The sequence below is a fragment of the Equus caballus genome, chromosome 22, assembly GCF_041296265.1.
Source record: "Equus caballus isolate H_3958 breed thoroughbred chromosome 22, TB-T2T, whole genome shotgun sequence".
Classification (NCBI taxonomy): Eukaryota; Metazoa; Chordata; class Mammalia; order Perissodactyla; family Equidae; genus Equus; species Equus caballus.
The window spans coordinates 35,445,172-35,467,794 of record NC_091705.1 but is presented as its reverse complement, the minus strand read 5'-3'; the positions used below and the strand labels follow the sequence as shown (position 1 = coordinate 35,467,794).

General features: G+C 50.9%; 1 protein-coding gene and 1 long non-coding RNA gene across 3 annotated transcripts in view; one reads left to right on the top strand and one right to left on the bottom strand.

Annotated features, from left to right (window-relative positions):
• LOC138920078 (uncharacterized) overlaps positions 1–9,465 on the bottom strand; it is a 17,006-nt gene extending 7,541 nt beyond the window's left edge. The window contains exon 1 of the long non-coding RNA XR_011430736.1: positions 9,358–9,465. This is a non-coding gene — a long non-coding RNA (uncharacterized lncRNA). The remainder of the gene's footprint in view (positions 1–9,357) is intronic.
• SDC4 (syndecan 4) lies at positions 2,888–22,623 on the top strand. Of its 2 annotated transcripts, none has more exons than XM_001500606.6 (5): positions 2,888–3,054; positions 15,143–15,281; positions 16,427–16,473; positions 17,227–17,425; positions 20,579–22,623. In XM_001500606.6, exons 1-5 carry the CDS (start codon positions 2,986–2,988, stop codon positions 20,728–20,730), a joined length of 606 nt encoding a protein of 201 aa, XP_001500656.2. In that variant the 5' UTR covers positions 2,888–2,985; the 3' UTR covers positions 20,731–22,623. The 2 variants fall into 2 exon arrangements, with proteins under 2 accessions (XP_001500656.2, XP_070103243.1); XM_070247142.1 differs by lacking the exon at positions 2,888–3,054 and adding an exon at positions 13,558–13,730.

The window sequence follows — 22,623 nt, the reverse complement described above, 5'->3', positions numbered from 1 at the left end:
GAATTAAATACCCTAGCAATCTGATACCTACAACTAACCGTTTAAAAAATACATGAACAGGCTCTTCTCTAACAGTCAGAAATTTTACATCATTCCTTTTTCTATTCAAACTCAAATTTCCACTCCATGTTCCACCACAAAATTTTACCATGATGCATTTTTTATGCTTAAATGGCTTATGGATAAGTCTATCATATTTCTCTGCCTAAAAATATGTATATAAACTGGATCATTATTTTACTTTCTATGACCGTAAGACTAGGTATTAAATTTTTCTATCATTAGAATTATCATAAGAATGCAATTGATCAAAACAATGTAATATATTGCTGTTTTTAAAAGTCTTAGAGGGCTGGCTCCGTGGCTGAGTGGTTAATGGTTAAGTTCCTGAGCTCCACTTTGGTGGCCCAGGCTTTGCTGGTTTGGATCCTGGGTGTGGACCTACACACCATTTATCAAGCCATCCTGAGGTGGCGTCCCACATAGCACAACCAGAGGCACTCACAACTAGCAGATACAGCTATGTACTGGGGGGCTTTGGGGAGAAGAAGAAAAAAAGAAAAAGAATACAACTATGTACTGGGGCTTTGGGGAGAAAAAAAAGGAAGATTGGCAACAGATGTTAGCTCAGGGCCAATCTTAAATAATAAATAAATAAATAAAAAGATAAAAGTCTTTAAAAAATTTTAACAGCTTTATTGAAATGTAACTGAAATAAAATTAACTACACATATTTAAAGCATCCAATTTGACATAGGTATACATTTGGGAAACCAGTCCTAAAGCTTTGATAAATAATTATTAAATAGAAAAAAGTAAAATTGGGCAATTTTTCCTCCACAATTAGTTCACATATCCCTGGATGAATATTGTTTGTGCTAGAATGCGATAGGTTTTAGCAATAATTTTACTCCTTTCATTTTTTATAGCTGTCAAGCCGTGGTGTACCAAAGCCAGCTTGTACTGATTCAGTTTTTAGGAATTCTGTGGGTGGTTGTTAAATATAACTATTACTAAAAATTAAATTATATAAATTTACAGTTAAATAAACTATTAAAAACAAAGGAAATAAGTACTCAAAACTCATCACCTCCTAATTATATCAGTACATTTTACTGTTACCTGTGCACTTGATGTTATGTGCAACTGTGATATCTGCATAGTAGAAATACTGCTTATCTCTAACCAACCCCATGTTCAGTGACATCACATTGTAGCTTGAAATCAGCCACGGTGGGAGTATTTACACCACAGAAATTGGCAAATGGTACAAATTAGCACTTCCCTCCTCCCCCAAACTATTGTGAAACATTTACCAACACACTACTGGCTGTAGGTGCTGAGAAAACTTCTTCACTTAAAGAAGTTGGTGGGAAGGAAAGGAGTTTTGTTATAGCAACGTGATGACAGATAACCAAAATCGCATAGTAATCTATCATCAAAAATTACTTTTAATGATCTGTCTACTGGCAACTAGATTAGGCCCTCCTTCAATTCTGTGGAAAGCAAAGATTGCAAAAACCATCATCTGACTTGCAAAAGGATTTCCTATTCTGACATGAAATTCATTCATTTTCTCAGTTTATTTCTGAATCCTAGGAAAGGTATTGAGAACAGCTGAAAATAATTGCTTACCTTTTAATCTGTGGGGAAAACACGATCAGCATTTGAAACTTGCTGTACTGTCAAGTATTGTGCCTCAGAAGATTTTCAACTTTTGGTAATAATTAAGGGATGGATGAGGGGAAGTCACTCCCAACTCTTCACAAAGTAGATGAATTCATAATATGCCAACAGAGGCCAGAATACCCTGGTTCTGAAGCACGTTTCAGCTTTAGAAAGATATATATATCTTAGAAAGTTATATATATCTTAGAACTATATATATATTTTAGAAAGATATATATATCTTTATACAATATAAATATAAATATGGGAGAGAGGCAAGGCTTGGCACCTTTGGTACTTTGATTGGTTATCATAGGATGCACCCACCCCACTAATAATTCCAACAGTACTTGTATTTGGGGCCCCGAAGTATTCCCCCCGCCCCCCCCCCCCCCCCCCCCCCCGCCATGTAATGTTAGGAGGATGCAGGGGTAAGGCATACACACCTTTCTTATACAAACGGTAGAAGAGATCCAAGAATGGAGACAAACTAGCAGACCACTTCTCAGAGAGATCAGACTTTTTAGGAAGTTCAAAATCTGGGAAACGAATCTCTTAAAACAGAGGTCAGTCACCCAGAGACCAAAGTCTGCTCATTGCTTGTTTTCGTTCAGTCCACTACTGAGAATGGTTTTGACGTCTTTAAATGTTTGAAAACAAGATCAAAAGAAGAATGATACTTCGTGACACGTGAAAATTGTATGAAATTCAAATTTCAGAGTCCGTAAATAGTGTTTTATTAGGACCTAGCCACACTTACTCTTTTAAGTATTTATGGCCGCCTCTGAGCTACAACGCTAGCGTTTGAGTAATTGTGACCGAGACCGTATGGGCCGCAAAGACTAAACTATTTAGCTCTTTACGGAAAAAGCTTGCTGACCCCTGCCTTAGAACTAACCTTGCTCAAGACCCATTTGGAAAGTCTTCTGTGCTCTCAGAGGGGAGGGTGCCCGGTTTGAAGAGCGCCGGTCTAATCTGAGGACCTTGGGCTAGTGCTTCCTGTCCGTGAGCCTCAGTTTCCCCAACTATAAGATGGAGTTGGACGCAGTGCTCTCTGGGGGCCGGCCTAGCAGGGGATCAAATAAATAAAGAGGGCTGGGGCCGCCTGGGCACCGGCAGGCGCGCACGGAGCGCGTCCCTCGGGGTTTCCAGCCCCGCGGGCGGGAGCAGCGCCCCGGTGGCCCAGCTTTCCCGGGGAATTCCGGGCGGGGGGCGGGCGGCGGGGGCGGGCCGGGGCGGGGCCGGCCGCCGCCTATAAGAAGGGCCGCGCGCCAGCCCGGGCCACCCTTCCGCGCGCCCTCTCCGCACCGCTGCGCTATGGCCCCCACCCGTCTGCTCGCGCTGCTGCTGCTCCTCGTGGGCGCCCAGGCCGCCGCCGCCGAGTCGGTAGGTGTTTGGAGATCCCCACCGGGGGCGGCCCGGTGCCTCCTTTGTTCCTGCGATCCTGGGGTCGGGGGTACGCAAGGGGCTGCGTCGCCCCCAACTAGTAGCCCAGGGCCGGGAAACTTTGTTGAAAACTTGGCTCCGGGGTCACAGGGAGGCTCCCGGGGGTGGCTCCTCCGCGCGCCGCGCGCCCCTAGTCTGTCGCTCTTCACGCTTCCCTCTGACCTCAGCCCCGCCGCGGGCTCCAGGCTCCCAGTGACTAAGCCGGTGTCACTTCTCCCTCCCACACTCTCGCCCCTTCCCTGGTGATCCCGGGGCAGGCTCGGAGCCCTGAATCCCCTTCTTTGCCCTCTATGGGCGCCCAGAGCGGGCAGCTCTAGAATCGGAGGTGGCCTGGGGATGGGGGGCTGCGTGTATCTAGAAGGGGGAGGGGTTTAGGGTTCTGTGGGGCCTTGTTTCACACACGAGGGAATGGAGAACTGAGCCCTGACTCACTTCTGGCCCCAGTCCTGCATTGGCTTGTGCCTTAGGGCAAGGCCCTGTCCGTTCTGAGACTCAGTTTCCCCATCTGCACAAAGGTATGGGGAAGCAGGGCAGGAGGTGACCAGTGCGCCTGCAGCGTCCCTACAGAATTGGGAGTCTGATCTTTCAAGGGCCGAGGGCAGGGATGGTTTACGCTCAGCACTTCACTAGTAGTTGTGCCCCTGCTTTCTACAAGAGGAGTGTTTATTTCTGCTCAGCTGCAGACTGCAAAGTCGAAGCACCCACCCTGAGCCGGGTGAAGGGGGCCAGGGGAGAGAAGGCCTCAGTGAGTCCTGAGAAGCCTCTCCTTGTCATTGGCCACTGGTCCCTGTCATAGTTTATAAAGCCCTGGGCCACCAGAAGCTCCATTTATCCCAGCAGTAGCTGGGGAGGAGGGAGGCAATCTTATCTGGGAGGTGGGCGCCTGAATTGCTGGGAGAGGCCATTTGCCCCCCACAAGCCTGGGCTTTGTGCTCTCTTCTGTGCCCTTAAGCACCTGTGTTTGTGGGGAGCAAGTCCGCGAAGTTTAATCATTAATGTCATTTCCTTTCTGGGGCTCCTGTTTCTCTTGGCTTACTTAGGGGAGAGTCGTTTCTACCTGGTAGGCTCTTGTAGAGGAATGAGTGAGACCCTGAGCAAGAACTGCCCCCAACCTGAGCAGAATTGCTAGCACTCGGTGATTATAGCAAACATTTAGCGCTTATGGTGTGCCTGGCACTTTTCTAATAGCTTTCTAATGGCTGTTGTGATGGCTTATCAACTAGCTTAATTCTGCCTGCAACCCTACTGTTTACCGTTTTTACACTGGTCCTGAGGCTAGAGAGGTTAGCTAACTTGCCCAAGGTCACACAGCTTAATAAGGGGCTGAGTCAGATTCAAATCCAGGCAGGCAGGCTTCAAGTTCTGCGCTTATCTTAACTGATAGTCTGATGCTGCTCTGAGTGGCTGCTGTTGTGTCCCATTCTCTGGTAACTCAAGACTAGTGTAGAGTCTGTTGAGCTTTTGGGCTGACCCGCCTCAAGGAATTCTGAGGTGAAAGGAAACAGAGACCCAGGGGGAGGTCATGACTTCCCCAAACCCTTGCCAAAAGGTTAGTGGCTGAGCCAGAACTCGAACTCAAGCCGGCTGTTCCCTCGTGCAGTGCCGCAAACTAGGCCCCGAAGGATGTGTTGGAGTCACCAGTTGGGGACGCATTGGAGGAATGCCATGTTGGGTCCCGTTGGCCTGGGCAGTGTGGGGAAAAGAAGAAAAACCCAGGAGGTTGTGAGGTCACTGCATGGGCAGCCACATGCCAGTCTTGGATCAGAGGCTACTGAGCCTGCAGGTGCTTCAGACTGAGGAACAGACAGCTGTGTCCTGGGGGCAGTCAGAAGGATGTGGTTTGGGGGAGGGGGCTGTGCCAGTCCTGAGTGTGGTGGCCTTTCAGCGGGGGGAGACGTCAGCCCTGAGCAGCTGCTTCCTGAGAGAGGAGTCCATCTCTCTCATTGTGACCTCAGCGCTCCCCTTCCTGGCTAATGTCACAGACCTTCCGTCTCTAATTGGGTCAGAGGGCTTCCCTTTTTGCCTGCCCCCTCTCCCCACCTTTCCTTTCAAGGTTGTGGCCAGAAAAATCAGACCTTGTCACAGCTGGGTTAAACCATAGAGGTGATCTGGTCCACCCTTTTCTTTTTGCAGGTGGAGAAAACAGGCCCAAGGAGAAGGTTTTGCTAAGAGCAGTTATGATTAATTGAGCGCTTTCTGTATGACAGGTCTGGTGGTTTTTGTTTTTGTTTTTGTTTTTTTGCTGAGGAAGATTCACTCTGAGCTAACATCTGTTGCCAGTCTTCCTCTTTTTGCTTGAGGAAAATTGTCACTGAGCTAACATCCATGCCAGTCTTCCTCTATTTTGTATGTGGGTTGCCACCACAGCATGGCAGCTGATGAGTGGTGTAGGTCCACACCCGGCAACTGAACCCGGGCCACCAAAGTGGAACTTAGCCACCAGGCTGTGGGGCTGGACCCCAGTGCATTTTATCCTTACAGAAAACCTAGCATGTAGAGATTATATTAGGTCCATTTTACAGATGAGGGAGCTGAGAGAGGTAAAATGGTCCACTTTGGGGTAGCAGAGAGCATCCAGGCCATGAGAATCTCTGTCCAGGAGTCCCCCTCCAATAGTGTTGTTGGGGTCCCTCCCCAAATTTTAGGTTTAAGCCAAAGGCCTGCCCTCCCTTTGGGTGGTCCCTCCCCCCCACCCCCCTTTTGGTGCCACAGGTTTTGGGAAAGGAACCCAGGCAGAGCACCCAGACTCCTCTCCGTTTGGCGGGGCTTGCCATCCTAAACCAGTTCTTCCTGTCCAGCTGGGAGCATTCCCCTGAACTGCTTTCCTGCCACTCCCTCCCTGGCCAATTAAAGGCAGCCTTGTTTTGGGAGCTGGACCCCCCCCCCCCCCCGCCCACCTGCCAGAGGTGTTGCTGCCCAGGGGCACAGCCCACTGACTTGGCACCAGGCCCAGTCAGTTCTGGGGACGGGCCCCTATCCACCGGGTGTACTCTAGCTTAGAATGTTTGTGGTCTTCTTTAGAATTCTCTCCTTGATTGCACAGAAGTAGGGGTGGGGCGGAAGCCCAGGAGGTCTAGGACCCTTGAGTGACCAGTGAGAGCTCTTGGAAGTTCTTAGAAGCCCAGAGAGCTATCAAGCACCCAGGAGAATATTTTGGCCACAGATTGGAGGGCTCCATGTGGTTGAGTCTCTTTCTCTGAATTGACATCCCCCATCTGTACAGTGAGGGATTTGAACTGAATGGCCTGGAGAGCCTTTTCCAACTCAGATATTCTATTAATAATTTAGTACCTACCCTTTGAAAGGGGCTGTGGAAACCTTAAGACATCTAAGGCATTCCCTCTCTTAAAAAAACTTATGGTTCATGAGGGAATTAATATGCTTCACCATGTTCTGAGCCTCCCCCCAGTACCACTTCCACCCACACACCCAGCGCAGGAACTCTGCTCTGTTCATTTTTAGTGAAATACCTGTCTCAGAGTTAGTTCTCAGGAAACGTTTGTATGGATGAATAAATAAATGCATGTGTGAACTTCATTCTAAAAGGTGCATCGAGGTTATTTATCACTAATATGAATGCCTCCCAGTGATTCTGGGAGGTAGGTATTATTATTTCCATTTTTATGGTAAACTGATGCTCAGAGAAATGTAGTGCCTTGCCAAGGTCAGAACCAGGTCTGTCTGGATAACACAAGGTGTCTGGTTTGAGCATCCTCAGAGAACATTCCAGATGAGGTGATTGGCTGGGTTTGAAGGTAGATACTTGGGTCCTACTTCTGAATTGCTGGGTGGCATTGAGCAAATATGCCCTATCTCTGGGTCTCAGTGTCCCCAACTCTGAAATGAGGTGGGACCAAAGCCCTGTAAAGGTGCTTCCTGCCCGGATTACCCACTGACGGGGGCAGGGGCCCTTCTTGGCCTCCTTGGTAAAGAGCCTAAACAAGAAGAGATGTTGGGAGGGGTGGTGGAGACATTCAGCTCCTGCCGTCCCCAGCTCCTGGAAACAGAGGACCCTTCCAAGGACTTGGAGTGCTGAGCCGGCCTGAATGAGGAGCTGGGAGAGCCAGCCTGGGCTTCCCGCCTCTGTTCCCTTAGGGGAGGAATTGGCTCCTAACTGTCCTCAGCCTCCTGGACTGGGGGGCATGATTTCCAAAGGACTGTTGAAAATTGGGGGAAGGGGCTGGACAGGGCTCTGTGAGTCACTGGAGGAGAGCAGTAGCTGGCCTGCCTGAGTCACTCGTTTCCTTTCGACTTCTTGGCGAATAGGATGACTCTATGGTCGGGGTGTCGGAATGGGCTCCAGAATTTATCCTGTCCTTTGGGAGCCTATTAGAGATACCCTGCGTCTCAGTGTCCAGGGCCTTGAGGGGACATACAGGAATACTTGTCCCAGGCCCTCAACATTCCAGCCCCTTGCCTGTGTGTGGACTTTGACGGGGTAGAGTTCAGCCAGTCCTCAGAACTGGTCTTTTGACCTCTGCAGGTCAAGAAAAGCAGGTAGAGCTTTTTCTTTTTTTTCCTTTTTTCCTTAGAGCAAAACTGAGGCTGCAACTGGTCTGAGTTCATGGAGCAAAGCTGGTGCAGTCCAGATTTGACTTGACCCCAGGAGTGTCTGATTTTTCTGACATGCCGCCTCCCCGCCCCCTGCTTCCTGGGACTGGCTGGAGGGACTGGGACGCCCTGCCCTACGGCAGACCTCACTGCAGGGGTGTGAAGTCCACTCCTCCTCCTTGCTGCAGGGTTCTAGATGGGCTGCCTCAGCTTCCCGGTCTGGGAGGAGATGGTGGTAAAGCTTATAGGAGAGGCTGCAAGGAGAGCTCCCTGTACCCCGCCTGGGAGGGAGGAGGCCAGGTGTGCCTGGACCTTTGACGACCCCACCCCAGGGACCCTGGAAGCTTCCTCCCCTCCCCCCAACAGCTGCGAGGTGGGCAGGGAGGAGTCTAGGGTGGGGCTGATGGAGCCCAAATCTCTTATTTGTTTGTCTTAGAAGTGGCTGTTGGCTAATTATCCGATGGGTTTATATTTAAACAAGAACCAGTTCCTGGCAGCTCCACCCCTCCTGCCGGGATCTGTAGGAACCCCCTGCTGAGCAGTTTTCAGCCTGGAGGGAGCAGGGCAGGGGTTCACAAAGGGTCCCAGACAACCAGGACACTGCCCAGGACTTGGGGTCACCCTCCTGTGTTGGAGGGGCAGTGTTCTGTAGGAGGAGGGAGGAGGGGCAGAGTTCCTAATCCTGGGGAGGCTGAATGAATTGCAAATAGCCCTCTGGGCTTGAGGGGGTTGTGATGGTGGACAGAAAAGGTACAGTGTTCTGCAAAGCTAGTTTTCATTGTGTGGTGCCTAGAGAGGGAGGAGGAGATGGCACGTGGCAACAACTGGGGCCTGATTTAACCCCAGGAATACGAGAAACCCGACTTCTTGGGCTGTCTTGTTAACTCACTGGTGACCTTTGGGTGTGGTACCGCACCTCGAGGAGCCCTCTGGCTATGTGTGCTGGAGGCTGGGTGACTGTAAAGTGGGTACGTTTCACAGCTGAGTCCCCATCCCAGCTGTGCCGCTCACCCAGGGACACACAGTTATTAAGTCACTTTGCCACCGTGAGCCCTAATGTCCTCTATAAAACACCTGTGTCACTTGAGGGTCATAATTGGTGTTTAGCAAACTTGTAAAGTGCTGCCTTAAGTTTGGTTTATTATTAGCAGCTAGACAAGGGTTCTTAACCTGGCCAGACGTTGGCTTCAGGGAGGTGATGTCTGTGTACCCGTTGAAAATGTAAGCCGATGGTTACAGTTCTTGGGGTTCAAAACTTTCTATCCTTTTCAGAGGGCTCCAGGAGTCCCCAAAAGATCACTCCGTGATCTGAACAGTTTGGCTTCGGCCTTCTACAGTTGTCATTCCCCCTACCCAGGGCTGCTGCTCCCCACCCCGACCCTGGGCCAGGCCCTCCTACTCAGCTCCCCTCCCCCATCCTTCAGGCCCCGAGCTCAGCTGCCCCAGTTTTCTCTGGCACAGTAGAGGCTGCTAGTCAGGTGACACCTGGGGTAATGGAAAGGGGAGGCAGGGAGAGGCTGGTATGTGTGGAAACAGTGACTTGGTGGAGCCCGGCCGGTTGTGGCCAGGCCTGCAGGGACTGGCTGTACTACTGGGAACCTCAGGGCGTGGGGAAAGGGGTGACAGAAATAGGGATACTCCTTGCCCTGGGGAAGCCCGCCTGGCCGGGAGATGTCTGTGGGACAGACTGACCTGGTCTGGAGCGGTGGCTCTCCGAGTGGCGGGGGAGGCTGGGAAGGGGCAGGAAGCCAGCACCCAGGGCTGATCTCATCAGCGAGGCAAGACTATCGGCTCTGCTCTGCAGAACACGAGAGGGAGGGTTGTTTACGTCCTGCCCACGGATCCAGCAGGGCCCTCGGATCCGCAGCCTAGATTATAAACCCCAGCTTCAATGCACCTCTGTCTCTGTGGCCCTGAGGGAGCCAGCCCCCTCCCGGCTGTCTCTACCGGTAATCGGAGCAGTGCCCAGCTTTGTTACCAGGCCTCCAGACAGAGGGAGGCTTGTCTCTTTGAGAACCGTCTTTTACAGGTGGGGAAACTGAGGCCCAGAGAGGGGACTCTCCCCAGATCACCCAGGGAGTTAGTGACAAGGGTACTGCCTCAGCTTCTGGCGGGGTTATGTCCAGAGGCTGCAACAGCTCCCGCCCCCTTGCCTAGCTGGCACCCCAGGATCCTGGAGCCCTTGCTGTGGGAATGGGCTGCGCTGTGAGGGGAGCTGGTGAAAAGCTGGCTGCTGGCAGTGCCCAGCCTGGCTTCTCTCTCGAGTGATTGTGTTCAGAGTAACCTGACCTTGGAGTGACATTCGAATCCCCACCTCTCCCCGTCCCCTAGACCTGGCTTAACCCTTCAGGTACCAGAGTACCAGTCATGGATTGGTGTGTGGTTTCTTTCTGGCTTCTAGATGTTTTCTTCATCCCCGGGGCAAGTCAGGAAATACTCTGGGGGTACAGGTCCCCAGGTAGAACTTCAGGTGTCTCTGGTCACTGCCCTTTGTTCCTTTTGGGAACATACAACTGGTCTTCCCTCTGCCTCTGTCTGCTTAGGACAGGCACTCAAAGTTGTGTGACCTTGGGAAGATCTCTGCCCATCTCTGGGTCTTTTTCTCTTGCACAATCTTAAGGGACCTGGTTGGTTGGTCTCTGGTCTCAGAAGCAAAATAAGAATGTGGATGTCCTTTCACAGTTTGCAAAGCACCTGCCCATCCACCGACCACCTTCTTTCTAGCAATGGAACTGCTTCTATCACTTTTCCCAGGTCTCTGACCCGTTGAGTACTAATCTCCTTAGTCAGAAGGAAGGCAGGTCGGGATTAATAAGAGCCAGCTACTTATTGAGCACCTGCTGTGTACCAGGCCACATGCTGGGTCTCTTGCACACATTAATGCATTTTCACTTAATCCTCATCATCCTGCACGATGCTACCAGCCCTGGTTACAAAAAGAGGAAACTGAGGATTCAAGATGTGCAATAACCCCGAGGCTCCTAGAGTTAAGAAGCGGCAGGGCTGCAGTTTGCTTGTACATCTGCCCTTATGGGTAAGTGCTCTGGTGGTAAATCCTTCGTTGGTCTGCCAAGGTGTAGAGTCCTGGTTGTGGTCCCCGGGTTTTGCTCATGCTGGGGGATATCTGACCTTTTAGAAGGGGGATGGGGGAGGACAGTGACTGTATCAGTAGCCCCTTCTGGGGGCTCTCCTGCCACGGTCACGCTGGTGGGTTTAATAGTTGGAGCCCAGGGGAATCACCATCCCCCCTCCTTCCTAAATTTGGCTTGCCCAGTTGCCCATCTGGTCTCACCTCCGGAAATAAGGGTAAAGTGTGTCCTTGACCCTGCCTCCCCTGGGGAAGATCCAGGTGAGGGAAGGCTCTCCTCCCTCCTTTGCCCCCACCAGTTCACATTTAACCAAGCCTTGACCCTGAACTTTTCCCTGGTGCCCCAGCCAAGTTTCTGTTCTTTTGTTTGAGCAATATCACTTTCACCTTTATTTACTCCCTGGCCAGGGGAGGGGGTGCCCTGGAGCCCTGGCCTGGCAGTGTGTGTTGTGGCTTTGGGGTTGGGGTGGAGAGGTGAAGCGTGGGTGGCAGTGAGAAGCCTGGCTGTGGCTAAGGCATGGTCTTGAGAAAGATCTAGGTTTGAATCCAGTCCCAGCACTGTCCCTTTCTAGCTGTGTGACTTTGGATGAATGAATCAGCTGAACCTCAGTTTCCTGCAAAAAAATGAGTAAAGCACCTTACAAGGCTTTTGTGCCAATAAAAAGAGCTTAGAGAGAAGCACCCAGCTTGGTGTCTGGCATGTGGTGGATACTCATGCTAGTTACCCAGTCTCCATGCCTTTCCTGGGTGACTGAAGCTGTGGGACATTGGGGTAGGGTTGGTGACCTTTTTCTAGCTTCATGCCTGTAGGCTATGGACTGCGTGGGGGGAGTATATCTGGAGTGACAGCTGCAGTCTGTGGATTTGCTGAGACCCTTAGGAGCAGCCAAAACCCTTGAAGGGGGAGGGAGGACAGCTCCAGCCGGGAGCCAGGAGACCTAGGTTCGAAGTCCAGCTCTGCTGCCAGCTGTTTGGGTGACCTTGGCAAACCCCTTGTCTTGTCATCTGTTTGCTGGGTTATAAAATGGGATGGTTGTGTTCTGTGGCCTCAGATACCTTCTGTGGCAGGTGCTAGTCCCTTTGGAACAAAACAGCACCCAGCTCTCTTCTTTTCTATGGATAGTTTAGGGAAGCATCCAGCATCTCTAAACCCCCAGGCATCAACCCCAGGTGCCCACCATGGTCTGGGGGACCCAGGCCCACTGCCTTATTCAGCTGACGATTTCTGTTTTGTGTCTGTGAGAGGGACAAAGAGGGTGCCTGTGTGTGCACACACATATGAACGCGTGTTCCCCAGGCAGGGATGGGTGAGCCGAGAACAAACCACAGTCTTAGCCAGGAGCAGGGTGGGGTCCCTCTCTGGTCAGGGCTGGGCCTGGCTGCTGGGTGGCCTGGTTCTTCAAAGCCACCCCAGACTGAATGGGCCTTGTCTGAAAAGAGGGTGGGGAAAGGGAGGGCTGTTGCACACACAAGGGGTGATTGCCCACAGTTCATGGAGCTTGGTCCAGTCTTGCTGGCTCCCACCTACTTGGGAATTTCCCTCATATCAGGGTCATGGGTGGGGAAGGGGCCAGAGAGGGTACTTCTGGAGCTGAAGAAGGGTTTAATTTCCTGTGTCTTCCCATCAGCCTGACAAAGTTTCTCCCTTGACTTGCTGTAGGAGGGCACCTATGCTCATCCAATGCACAGCCTCAAGGGACCCCTGTCCTTAGAGCCTGGAATAGGTGTCTGGCCAGGTCTAATCCTGGCCATGCCGCTGATCCCCGGTGTGACCTTAAACAAGTTTATTCTCTCTGGGAACCTGGTATAAAAATGAAGGGTTAGGGATGACCACAAAGAGTGCCGAACTGAGAATAAATCTGGGTTTCAGCCTCAGTTTTGCTGCCCACTTGGCTACAAGCTCATCATACCCGCCACCTCTCTGTCTTCATTTCGTTAATGTAAATTGCAGGTAGTTTCTCGCAGCCAATCAGCGTTTTAATCCCATGGGTTGTTTTGAAACACCCCTTAGCACTTTCACATACTAAAGGAAGGGCAGGATGCGGTAAACAACATTCTGTGACTCCGTGACTCCTGGGGCACAGGGAGGGTTGGGGAGGGTCTCAGCCTGAAACAGCCCAGTGTTGGGATCTCAGCCCCTGCTTTGAGGACTTTGAGCTCTGACTCCACACAGCCAGTCTGGTCTCCAGGCTGGGTCAACAAGCGGCCAAAGTACCTTCTTTCCCTCTTGGGCTGGATTTGACCTCCACTTAACAGGGCTCCCTCCTAGCCTGGGTGGGCGGGCACTCCATGTTCACGTGTGTTTGTGCACGTGTTTATGTGTATGTGGTTAAAGGCTTAGGTGACCTATGCCTGGGTTCTGGTCCTACTCCTGGGTGCGGTCACTTTCGGCCTTTGTGACCTTGGGCAAGTGACTTTATCTTTCTGAGCCTCCTGCCCCCTGTTTCCACTTCTGCAATAAAGATCTATTAGGAGGACCTGCTTCATGCTAAGTGGTTAGCTTGGTAAGCCATGGAGATCCTGCTGTTTCCGATTCTGGGCCCCAGGGGAATTTGCAGCAGGAGATGGGGATAGGCGCGCAGGGACCCCACCCTAGGTACTGGCAGCTTGCGCAAGCACGGAGGAGCCTTTTCCTTCGGCTGCCAAACCAAAGCCACAGGCACGGGCTGTGTGCGGGGGCTGGAATTCCAGCTCCAGCAGCTCAGCAGCTCCTGATTCTCGAGTCATGAAGTCATCCCTAACCAGAGCTTAACCCCTTCTGGCTCCCCACCCCCACGTGTGCCAGGCGCTCTCTCCCTTCCGGCGGTGGGAGGGGCAGTGCCTGCCCGCCACCTTCCTCCCAGCCTGAGACTGCTCCCTTCCCGGAATCCAGCATGTGCCCTCGCGTGGGTGGAAGATAGCACCACAGTCAGGTCCACCCTCTTCTCCACGGAAGCCAGTGGAGAGTACAGGAGGAGCCTGGGCGTCTCCTGAGATGGTAACCTTGTCTTAGGAACGGATATTCCTTCTCAGGCTCCCCCGTATGTCACCGGTAGTCTCAGCTAAGGGAAGGACAGCCTGGGCAGTCAGAAACAGACCTGGCCTCTTTCCACTCAGAACTCTGTAGCTGACTCACTGTGTGACCTCGGGCAGGTTACTGCCCTGTCTGGGGCTCAGATTCTCTCAAATTCTATGAAATGGAAAGCCAGGAACTCCCTGGCCTCTCCAGCTGGTGTTCTGTGGTTCCGAGCAGACCCCTTACTTCTCGCAAATAGGGACTCTGGGAAACAAGATGAGAATGTCTTGGCGGGGGCGGTGTGTTGAACTTAATCGAAACACTAACTCCTCTGGGAAATAGTAGGCACTTTAATATTTGAATTAATTAGTGGAATAATGAACTTTGCCCGGGGCAACAGAAGCCTCAGCCCGGAAGCTAAGGGGAAGGGTGTAGGCATCTCAGCTGCCTCCTCTCTGCTCTCCGGAGCTCTAGGGGATGGAAGCAGGGTCGCTGATGTACTGTACGACCTTGGGAAAGTTCTCTGCCCCTGTGGACTTTTGATACTTTCCTTTTGAAAGCTTCTCAGTGGGGTGGACCTAAGATCCTGCTGTGACCAGCTGGGTTTTCCTGGGGGCTGAGTGGCGCTTACGGGTGCTGGAACTGTGCCCTGCACGGTGCTGGCTGCAGGACAGATCCATGGGAGATGTTTGTAGGCTGAATACAAGCGTGCGCTTATGCACTCTTGAGTCACCACGCTTGGACAGCGCCCTGACCTGAGGCTGTCCTGGGGTGTGCGTGAGCCAGCCCTGCCCCTCCCAGCCGAGTCTGACTCAGCTGGGAAAGGTGTCCTGGACTGGGTAAGACCAGAGCCAGCAGCCCTCTCCCTGCCCTGGGTGAATCAGCTGTGAATGCATCATAGGACCCTGGAGTATGGGATCCTTGGCGGCCTGTGTGGGTGGGGAGCCCTGGCTCTGAAGTCAGGCAGCCCTGTCTGGAATCCTCACTCCTCCATTTGCTACTTGTGTCACCAAAAGAAAATGATTTCATGTCTCAAATGCCCAGTTTCCTTAGCTGTAAAATGGGGTTAAAGAAGTGCCTTTAGAGTTATTAAGAACAGGGACTGACATGTAGCAAATGCTTAGTAAATAGTACCTAGTAATATCTATGTTCTGATTATTACCACCTTTATGATTTTTATTAGCCCAGAAAGGTAAAGAGACTTGCCTAAGGTCACACAGCAAGTGAGGGGCCAGGACAGATCCAGGATCCAGGTCTCCAGGCTTTGGCCTGATCCCCTTCTAGCACTCCGGCTTACCTTCCTGAATGTGCAGTTCGCTGCCTTTCGAGGCTCAGGGGCTGTTGGAGAGCACTGGGGGGCCTGTTGGCTGATGTATCTCCTCTTTTCACCCTAGATCCGAGAGACCGAGGTCATCGACCCCCAAGTCCTCCTAGAAGGCCAATACTTCTCCGGCGCCCTGCCAGATGACGAGGACGCTGGGGAGCTCGGGCAGGAACCCGATGACTTTGAGCTGTCTGGCTCTGGAGATCTGGGTATGGAGGGCATGGTGGGCAGGCCTGGGGCACGGGGCTGAAGGGGATGTGGCCTCATCTCCTAGCACGGTGACCATGCATGGGGACTTGGATTTTGGGGGAAATTTTTCTCCAGTGCTCCTCTTCCCTCAAAAAAGAGCAAACAAAAGTAGCTGGATCAACCCTTTGCACCCCTGAGACCCTCCCCTGGCTAGTTGTTTGTTGCTTTGGGTTCATTTGTAGCAGTAGGTTTTCTGAGCACTAGCCTCAACCTGTCCACCTTTGGCTGAGGGCATGGGGGTAGGGGTGGGGATGGGGAGGTCTGATGGAGTGTTTTCCTTCCTTTGAAAAGGAAAAGAACCAGTTCAGAAGCCTGGGGACATGTGTAGGCAGAGGTGTGGATGGGGAACAAAGATCAAGCCCCTGCTTGGTGGTAGGGACATGTAGGTGAAGGGGCCAGGCCTTTTGGGGCTGGACCAGGGCAGGTGCCTTTCCTGGTCTTCTGTGACTTCTGGCCCTCGCTGCCGGGCCACACAGAACTACCGAGAACCATCCCTCCTATGTGCAGGCTGTTATAACGATTCCAAGTTTGAGCTTTGGAGTCCCATGGTGCCTGAGCTCAACCTGCCCCTCTGTGGCCTCCCAGCCTTGGTTTCCCAATCTGTGAAATGGGAACAGTAATGACAGCACATCAGTGTTGTGGGGACTGGACTGAGTTAAAACTCTTGGCTCGTATCAGGCGCTCAGTAAATATTTTAATATTGCAATTTCTAATATATCATGTTGCAATCTAGAGTGGACTCAAACAGTCCCCCGGGGAGCTTGTTAAAAGCAGATTCTGCTTCAGTGGGCCCTGAAGTTCTGCATTTCTAGCATCCCCCCGGTGATGTTGTTGGTCCCTGGATCCACACTTTACAGAGCAAGAGTTTGGAGCTGACGAAGCATCTGCTCAGCTACCAGCTCAGCATTCCTGTGAAAGAGCCAGGGAGGCAGGTCTTAGGAGCCCCATTTTACAGATGAAGTGACTGAGGCTGGAGTGGGAATGGTTACCTGCTGGACAGTGAGCGTTTGGGGGCTGTTTGTGAGTTAGGACTCCCACCAGCCATGGCGTTGGGAGTCATTTATCTGGGGGTAACTGACCTCACACAGCCTTTATGACCTTTCAGATGACTCAGAGGACCCCAGGATCTTCCCTGAAGTAATTCACCCCTTGGTAAGTAGCTAAATGCTTTTGCCTCTCGCCCCTTGCTTCTCTGTAACACCTGTTAAGAGGAGCAGAATAATGAGGGTCTGACCTCACTCTGCAAGAAGGCTTTTATTTGCAGCCCTGGGCTCCTCTGGGGCAGGACAACTGTGGGTCATGGCGAGGCCATCCCTCCTGCAGGGATAGTTACTGTCAACACTTAATTTTGTGTTTCCGACCCCTTCTCTGCGCTTCTAGGTGTTTCCCAACATTAATATCAAATTATAGACACAGTTCTGGGTACTGCATTTTTCACTGAAGGTGGTCATGAATATCTCCCCAGATGATTAAATGTTCTTCCTATTCATTTTTATAGGGTGCATAATCATATTTTACCTGATTTCCCTTATTGATGGAAAAGTTTGTAAGTTTTTGATATTCTAAAGTTAGAATACCACAGCAGCGTCTTTTACACAAATCTCTGATTAGCTCCTTAGGACAGAATCCTTAAAGGGCAAGCAATTTCTGCAGTTTTGCCAAACTCTCCTCTAGAGTGGTTTCTAGAATACCCCCTGGCCAGCAGTGAGTGGGAACCCCTGCTTCTCTGCACCCTTCGTCACATTATTCATTCCCCTTTGGGGACAGACCTACTAGAAAAGTTGAGGGTACAGACTTGACAGCATGATTGTTGAGAGGTTGTTGGCCGATTTCTGCTCCAGTACCACATGGTACAGCCAGAGACGTGGCGGCTGAGTGTGTCTCTCTTCTCCTTCCCTCATCCAGGTGCCTCTGAGTAACCACATCCCTGAGAAGGCAGGGCCTGGAGACCAGGTCCCCACTGAGCCCGAGGAACTGGGGGAGAATGAGGTCATCCCCAAGAGGATCTCGCCCTTTGAAGAGGACGAGGATGTGTCCAACAAGGTGTCCATGTCCAGCACTGCCCAGAGCAGCAGCATCTTTGAGAGGACAGAGGTCCTGGCAGGTGAGGTCATGTGCTCCTCACAAGATGCCTGGAATGGGGAGGGGGCTCAGTGGGGTAGCGCTGCAGGCAGGGATGCCTCTAGCCCACGTGGCTCCTTGGCACCCCTTCCTCTCAGGCTCTCAGGGTGCGCTGGGGCACTGAAGGACTACACTTCCCTAAGGGGCCCCCTCTGACCGTGCAGCCTGGTGGAGGGGAGGACTGCGGATCAAAGGCTTCTAAAGAAGAGACAAGTAGAGTCCTTCACTTGCCTTAAGTCCTTCTCTCTTATTTTCAAAGCTCTTTTACAGCCTGGGTTTGGCACCTGGGGAGTTAATTATTGAAAGGTAACTTCTCTTGAAAATTTCCCTTGAAAGCCCCAGGCTCCGTAGGGTTGGGCTGGCTTCCCCTCCCCCTACTCTATCACTTGATAGCCTGTTACCTTGGCTGAGAAACTTTCAGAAGCTCAGTTGATGAGGGGAGCCTCAGTTTCCTTCTCTGTGAATGGGTACAGTGACACTTCCTTGAGCTGGTGTATTGACTCCATGAACAATAGCATCTGAAATAACTTGGCAAACTATAAAAGGCTGTTCTGATTTGTTAGTATAATCTGTCATTAAATTGACCCTTCAGGGTATGGGGCACACAGGGAACTTTCATGTGACAGATTAAGAAACTGAGGTCCAGAGAGGGTCAATGTTTTGGCCTCAGGTGAGAGCTGCAGGGTTCTTGACTGTAATGTGCTGTTGTGGGGAAAGTTCTGTGCCAGTGTGAGGCTTCAGGAGTGGCTCTGTCAAGCCTGACCGTGGGGCCCTCAGCTGGGGTGGTGGTGACTGGCTCCCTTTCTCCTTCCCTGGCCACCTTGGGGTCTCTAGAGTTGGGGGGGGGGGTGGCGGGTTGTCGGCGGGAACTCCCTTTCTGGCCACGTTTTACAGGCTGACAGCCACTCTGTATGAACCAGCCTGGTGAGTGGGCACCCTGGACCCATGCTAGGGAACTCAAGTCTCCTGGGAACCAGCTGGGCCAGCAGCTCTGAGGAGGCTTGAGGTGCCAGGAGAAAGCCCCGTGTCCTCCTCCCTCTGGGACAGATAAAGGATCTTGCCTGCGTCTTGTAGACGAGCTACCTGGGAGTTTCACCCCAGTGACTTTGGGCTCAGCTCAGCCCTGACCCTGGCCTCCTGGTACTGGAGCCAATGTTTTGTTTTTTTTTTATCTTTTCCTTCACTACTTTCTGTGTGATGTGGGCAGGGTGGGGGATGCTGTTGGATCTAGAGGGGCCCTTAGTGACCAGTTAGTCTTAGGAGTTTCACACTACTTGGTGGAAGTAGTTCAGAGGTAAAGGCTCATCCGTCTTTCTTCAACCACAGTTTCCCTTTCAGCTGGCACATGTGGGATTAGCGGACCAACTAAGGCTTCTACTGCTTTTAAAGAAAAATTTAAAAACCACTGATCTGGTCCAAGTAACTGTTTCTTAGACATGGGGAGACCGAGGCCCAGAGAAAGCAAGCTACTTGTTTTGGGTCGCATAGCAAGAGACGGAACTGAAGCCACGCCATCTCTTAAATCTTCCAGTTGAGAATTAAACAAGTGTAAGATCCTTGTGTAAAATGTTACATTGTTGAGCTAGCTGAGGTTGGACCCTCCATTCCAGTAGCTTTTAAATAGCACCTGGGCGTTTATCAGGTGCTTACTATGTGCCATGTGATGCATGGGCCCCCCTCATGGAGTCCCCGGAACAACCGGATCAGACAGGCATAGTTATCCATACTCTTTACAGATAAGGAAACTGAGGCTCGGAGAAGCCAAACCACTTGTCCAAAGTCACAGAACCAGGAAGCGGTAGACCTGGCATTTGAACCTAGGATTAGAGTCACTTCTGAGACTGTACTTGGACCTTGACCTTGTGGGAAGTCCCGGCACAGACCCAGGGTTGAAGTCATCAGAGGGAAAGGTGATGGAGACAGGGATGGGGTTCCTAGCTGATATTCCATGTGCTTTTTCTGGCATCTCCTGGGGACTCTTTGTTGCTGCTTTTTCATAGTTTTAGCCCAGAAAGAACCTTACTTGGCTCCTCTGTGCCATTGTGCCTCCATTCTGTGCATAGATGTGGAGTGTATGTGGAGACAGAAAATTAATCTTCTTAGCCTGAGTAAGACCGAATTAGGGGACTCAATCTGCCACAGAAAGGATTCTGTGAGACATCCCTGCCCCCTCAGCGAGCAGGAATGAGCCATTCAGGCCACCTGGCATGGTGCAGCAAACACAAGCTCATCTGAGGTCGAAGCCCACATCTACCCGATGCTAGCCAGGTGCCCTGGGCAGTGCTCCTCTCTCAGTCGAACTGCGAGCACCATTTATTAAGGACTTAGTCTTGTGCCAGGCCTGATTCAGGGTGCTAGGGACACAGATAGAAACCACAAAGGTTTACAATTAATAAGCATCGAGCATATGCTATGTACTGTTCTAAGCACTTTAAGTGGGTTAATTTATTTAATCCTTAGGACAAACATATGAGAAAGCTACTATTATTTCCACTTTGCAATAGGAGAGAGAGGAAGGAACTTACCTAAGATCACACAGCCAGTAAGTGGGAGAGATGGGGGTGGAACCTAGACCTTAACCACTGAGCTACGTACGTAGGAACATAACCCACCATATATAATTATCTATAACATAGTCGTGTGGACATATTAGTATGTTACAGCCGTGTGTGGTAGCGTATACCTGTGTGTACAGAGAATGTGTATACCTGTGTATGGAAGTGTAGGCCTGCATAGCTTTGTGTGCACACAGGCACAGCTAGAGCACACTGTGCTCAGCACCGTGGGGTAAGTATGTCTAGGGGGATTTCCACAACCTGCAGTTTTCCTAGCTCCTGGCTCAGCCCTAAGCTCTTGCTGGGGAATCAGCCTGGTGTCTGGAAGGAGGCTGCCTTTGGACTCAGGCAGATGTGGGTTGGAATGGTGGCTTTGTCCCTCTGGCCCTATGGTCTTCAGTGACTTATAGTGACCCCCTTCTCATAAATGAGGTCATGAGGATCAAATAAGGCTGCCCGGCACAGGTGATGGTGATGGTAAGGATGTCCAGTTGTGAGAGGACCAACTGGGGGCCGTGGCAGTATATCCCGAGGTCCCAGAGACCAGCTCTCATCTCCCCTCTCCCCTCTCTTCTCTCCAGCTCTGATTGTGGGTGGCGTTGTGGGCATCCTCTTTGCCGTTTTCCTGGTCCTGCTGCTGGTATACCGCATGAAGAAGAAGGATGAAGGCAGCTACGACCTGGGCAAGAAACCCATCTACAAAAAAGCCCCCACCAATGAGTTCTATGCCTGAATCTTCTGCATGGGCACCAGCTTGGACTTTAGCGGGGAGGGAAGCCGAAGGATTTTGAAGGTTGGCCATTGGGGGAGGGCAAGCTAACACTGACCTATCAGCATCTCCAGCTCTGTGTCCGGAGAGATGCCATCTTCTACTCTTCCTGCCTCCTCTTGATTCTCTGGGCCTCGATTGTCTCAGCAGAAAAATGGGGTTAAACTTGGCCTTTCTGAAGGCGAGTCTGGGACTGAATCGTTTCTTAATCTCCCAGTTTAGAAGCTAGGCCTAGCTTAGAGCCTATACTGACCATGCCTCATCCAGAGCCCCTCTGAAGCTGTTGTGTGAGTCCTGCTGGAGGTCCACCCCTGGCAGCCTCCCTCCCTTTCACAGTCCTCCTTCTGCTAGGAGCTGGGAGAAGGGACTAGAGCCATCTGCATCTTGAGATGTGTCCATCAAAGGGCACTTGTGACCACACTACGGGAGTTACTGTGGTCTAGCTCGGGCCATTCTAGGCTCTTTCAAGTGACTTTTGGAAATGTTTTCTTTGGGGAGGGAGGGGAATCCAAGAGGATGGGGAGAGGAGCTGAAAGTTCATACTGAAATAGATTTGTAGAATATTTGTAAATCTATTTTTAGTGGGGTATTTTTTTTTTTAACAATTCATTCCTTTATGCAGAGCCTCTTTGCCTGAGCAAGAATGAGCAGATGCCGAGGTCCCTGCTCTCGTGCACATTTCCACAGTACCTGCTAAGTTTGTATTTAATGGTTTTTGTTTGTTTGTTTCTCGAAAATGACAGAAGAGCCTGAGATATGATTTTTATTATTGTTTTTTTTTTTTTACTATTTATAGCTTCAGACAGGGCCTCCCCTTCCCTCTTTCTTCTTTTTCTTTAAAGCCCTTCCCCATTTTTTTTTTTTTTTAATACTTCCCCCTCCCCTGCTCATGACCATGGCCCTTTCTGAAGCTGCTAAGAAGTAGCTTGTATTGAAACATAGTTTTCTAGCAGATCCCAAAATATAATGGAAGGGATGTTGGGATATTTGTATCTCTCTTCTTGTAATATATTATTCTTCTTCCTTGGTTCTAGAAAAATAGATATATATATTTTTTCAGGAGATAGTATGATATTTCCAGTTTGAAGTTGGCCGGATGGTTGAGTGAGTGAATTTTTGTGTGGCTGAGTGGATTTTTACCTCTTTCCTTGGCCCTGTTCCTGGTGCCTTCTCCTGATCTGGCTGGAATAGTTGAGGGTGGATGATTCCACCTTCTATCTAGCTTTTAATTTAGCACAGCTGGTGTTCCTGTAGATGCTTTCTCCAAATTTAAGAGAAAATTGGAGAGCTGCACCATCCAATATGGTAACCACTAGCCACATGTGGCTATTTAAATCAATTAAAATTACATAAAGTTAAAAATTCCCTCCTCACTTACACCACCCACATTTCAAGTGCTGAGTTGCCACATGTGGCTAGTGGCTGCTGTACCGAACACGCAGGCAGAGACCATGTCTATCTCTTGGACAGCACTGCTGGAGAACTAAACTGACTTAACACGTCACAGTCCCAGCTTTGCTGGGATGGCCTTTGTCTCCCTGGGTAAAGAGGGGGATGGCGGCAGGGGCTGATTAGGCCTTAGCTCCAGAGCCTGTTGTCTGCGACCCCTCCTCTCCAGAGACGAGAGGCTGGTGGCTTAGCCTGGGCAGGCCAGGTCGTCTCCTGACCCCACTGGCTGGGTGGAGGGAATGATCCTCGCTTCTGCACCCCTCACCACAGGGTCCCAGCTGGCTGGGTCCTCTTCCCTGTGTTCTTCTCTGGCTGTGTTGGGAGTGAGCACCTCTTCTGTAGCCACTTCACACTGTTGTCTGTTACTGATTTTTTTGATAAAAAGATAATAAAATCTGGTACTTTCTA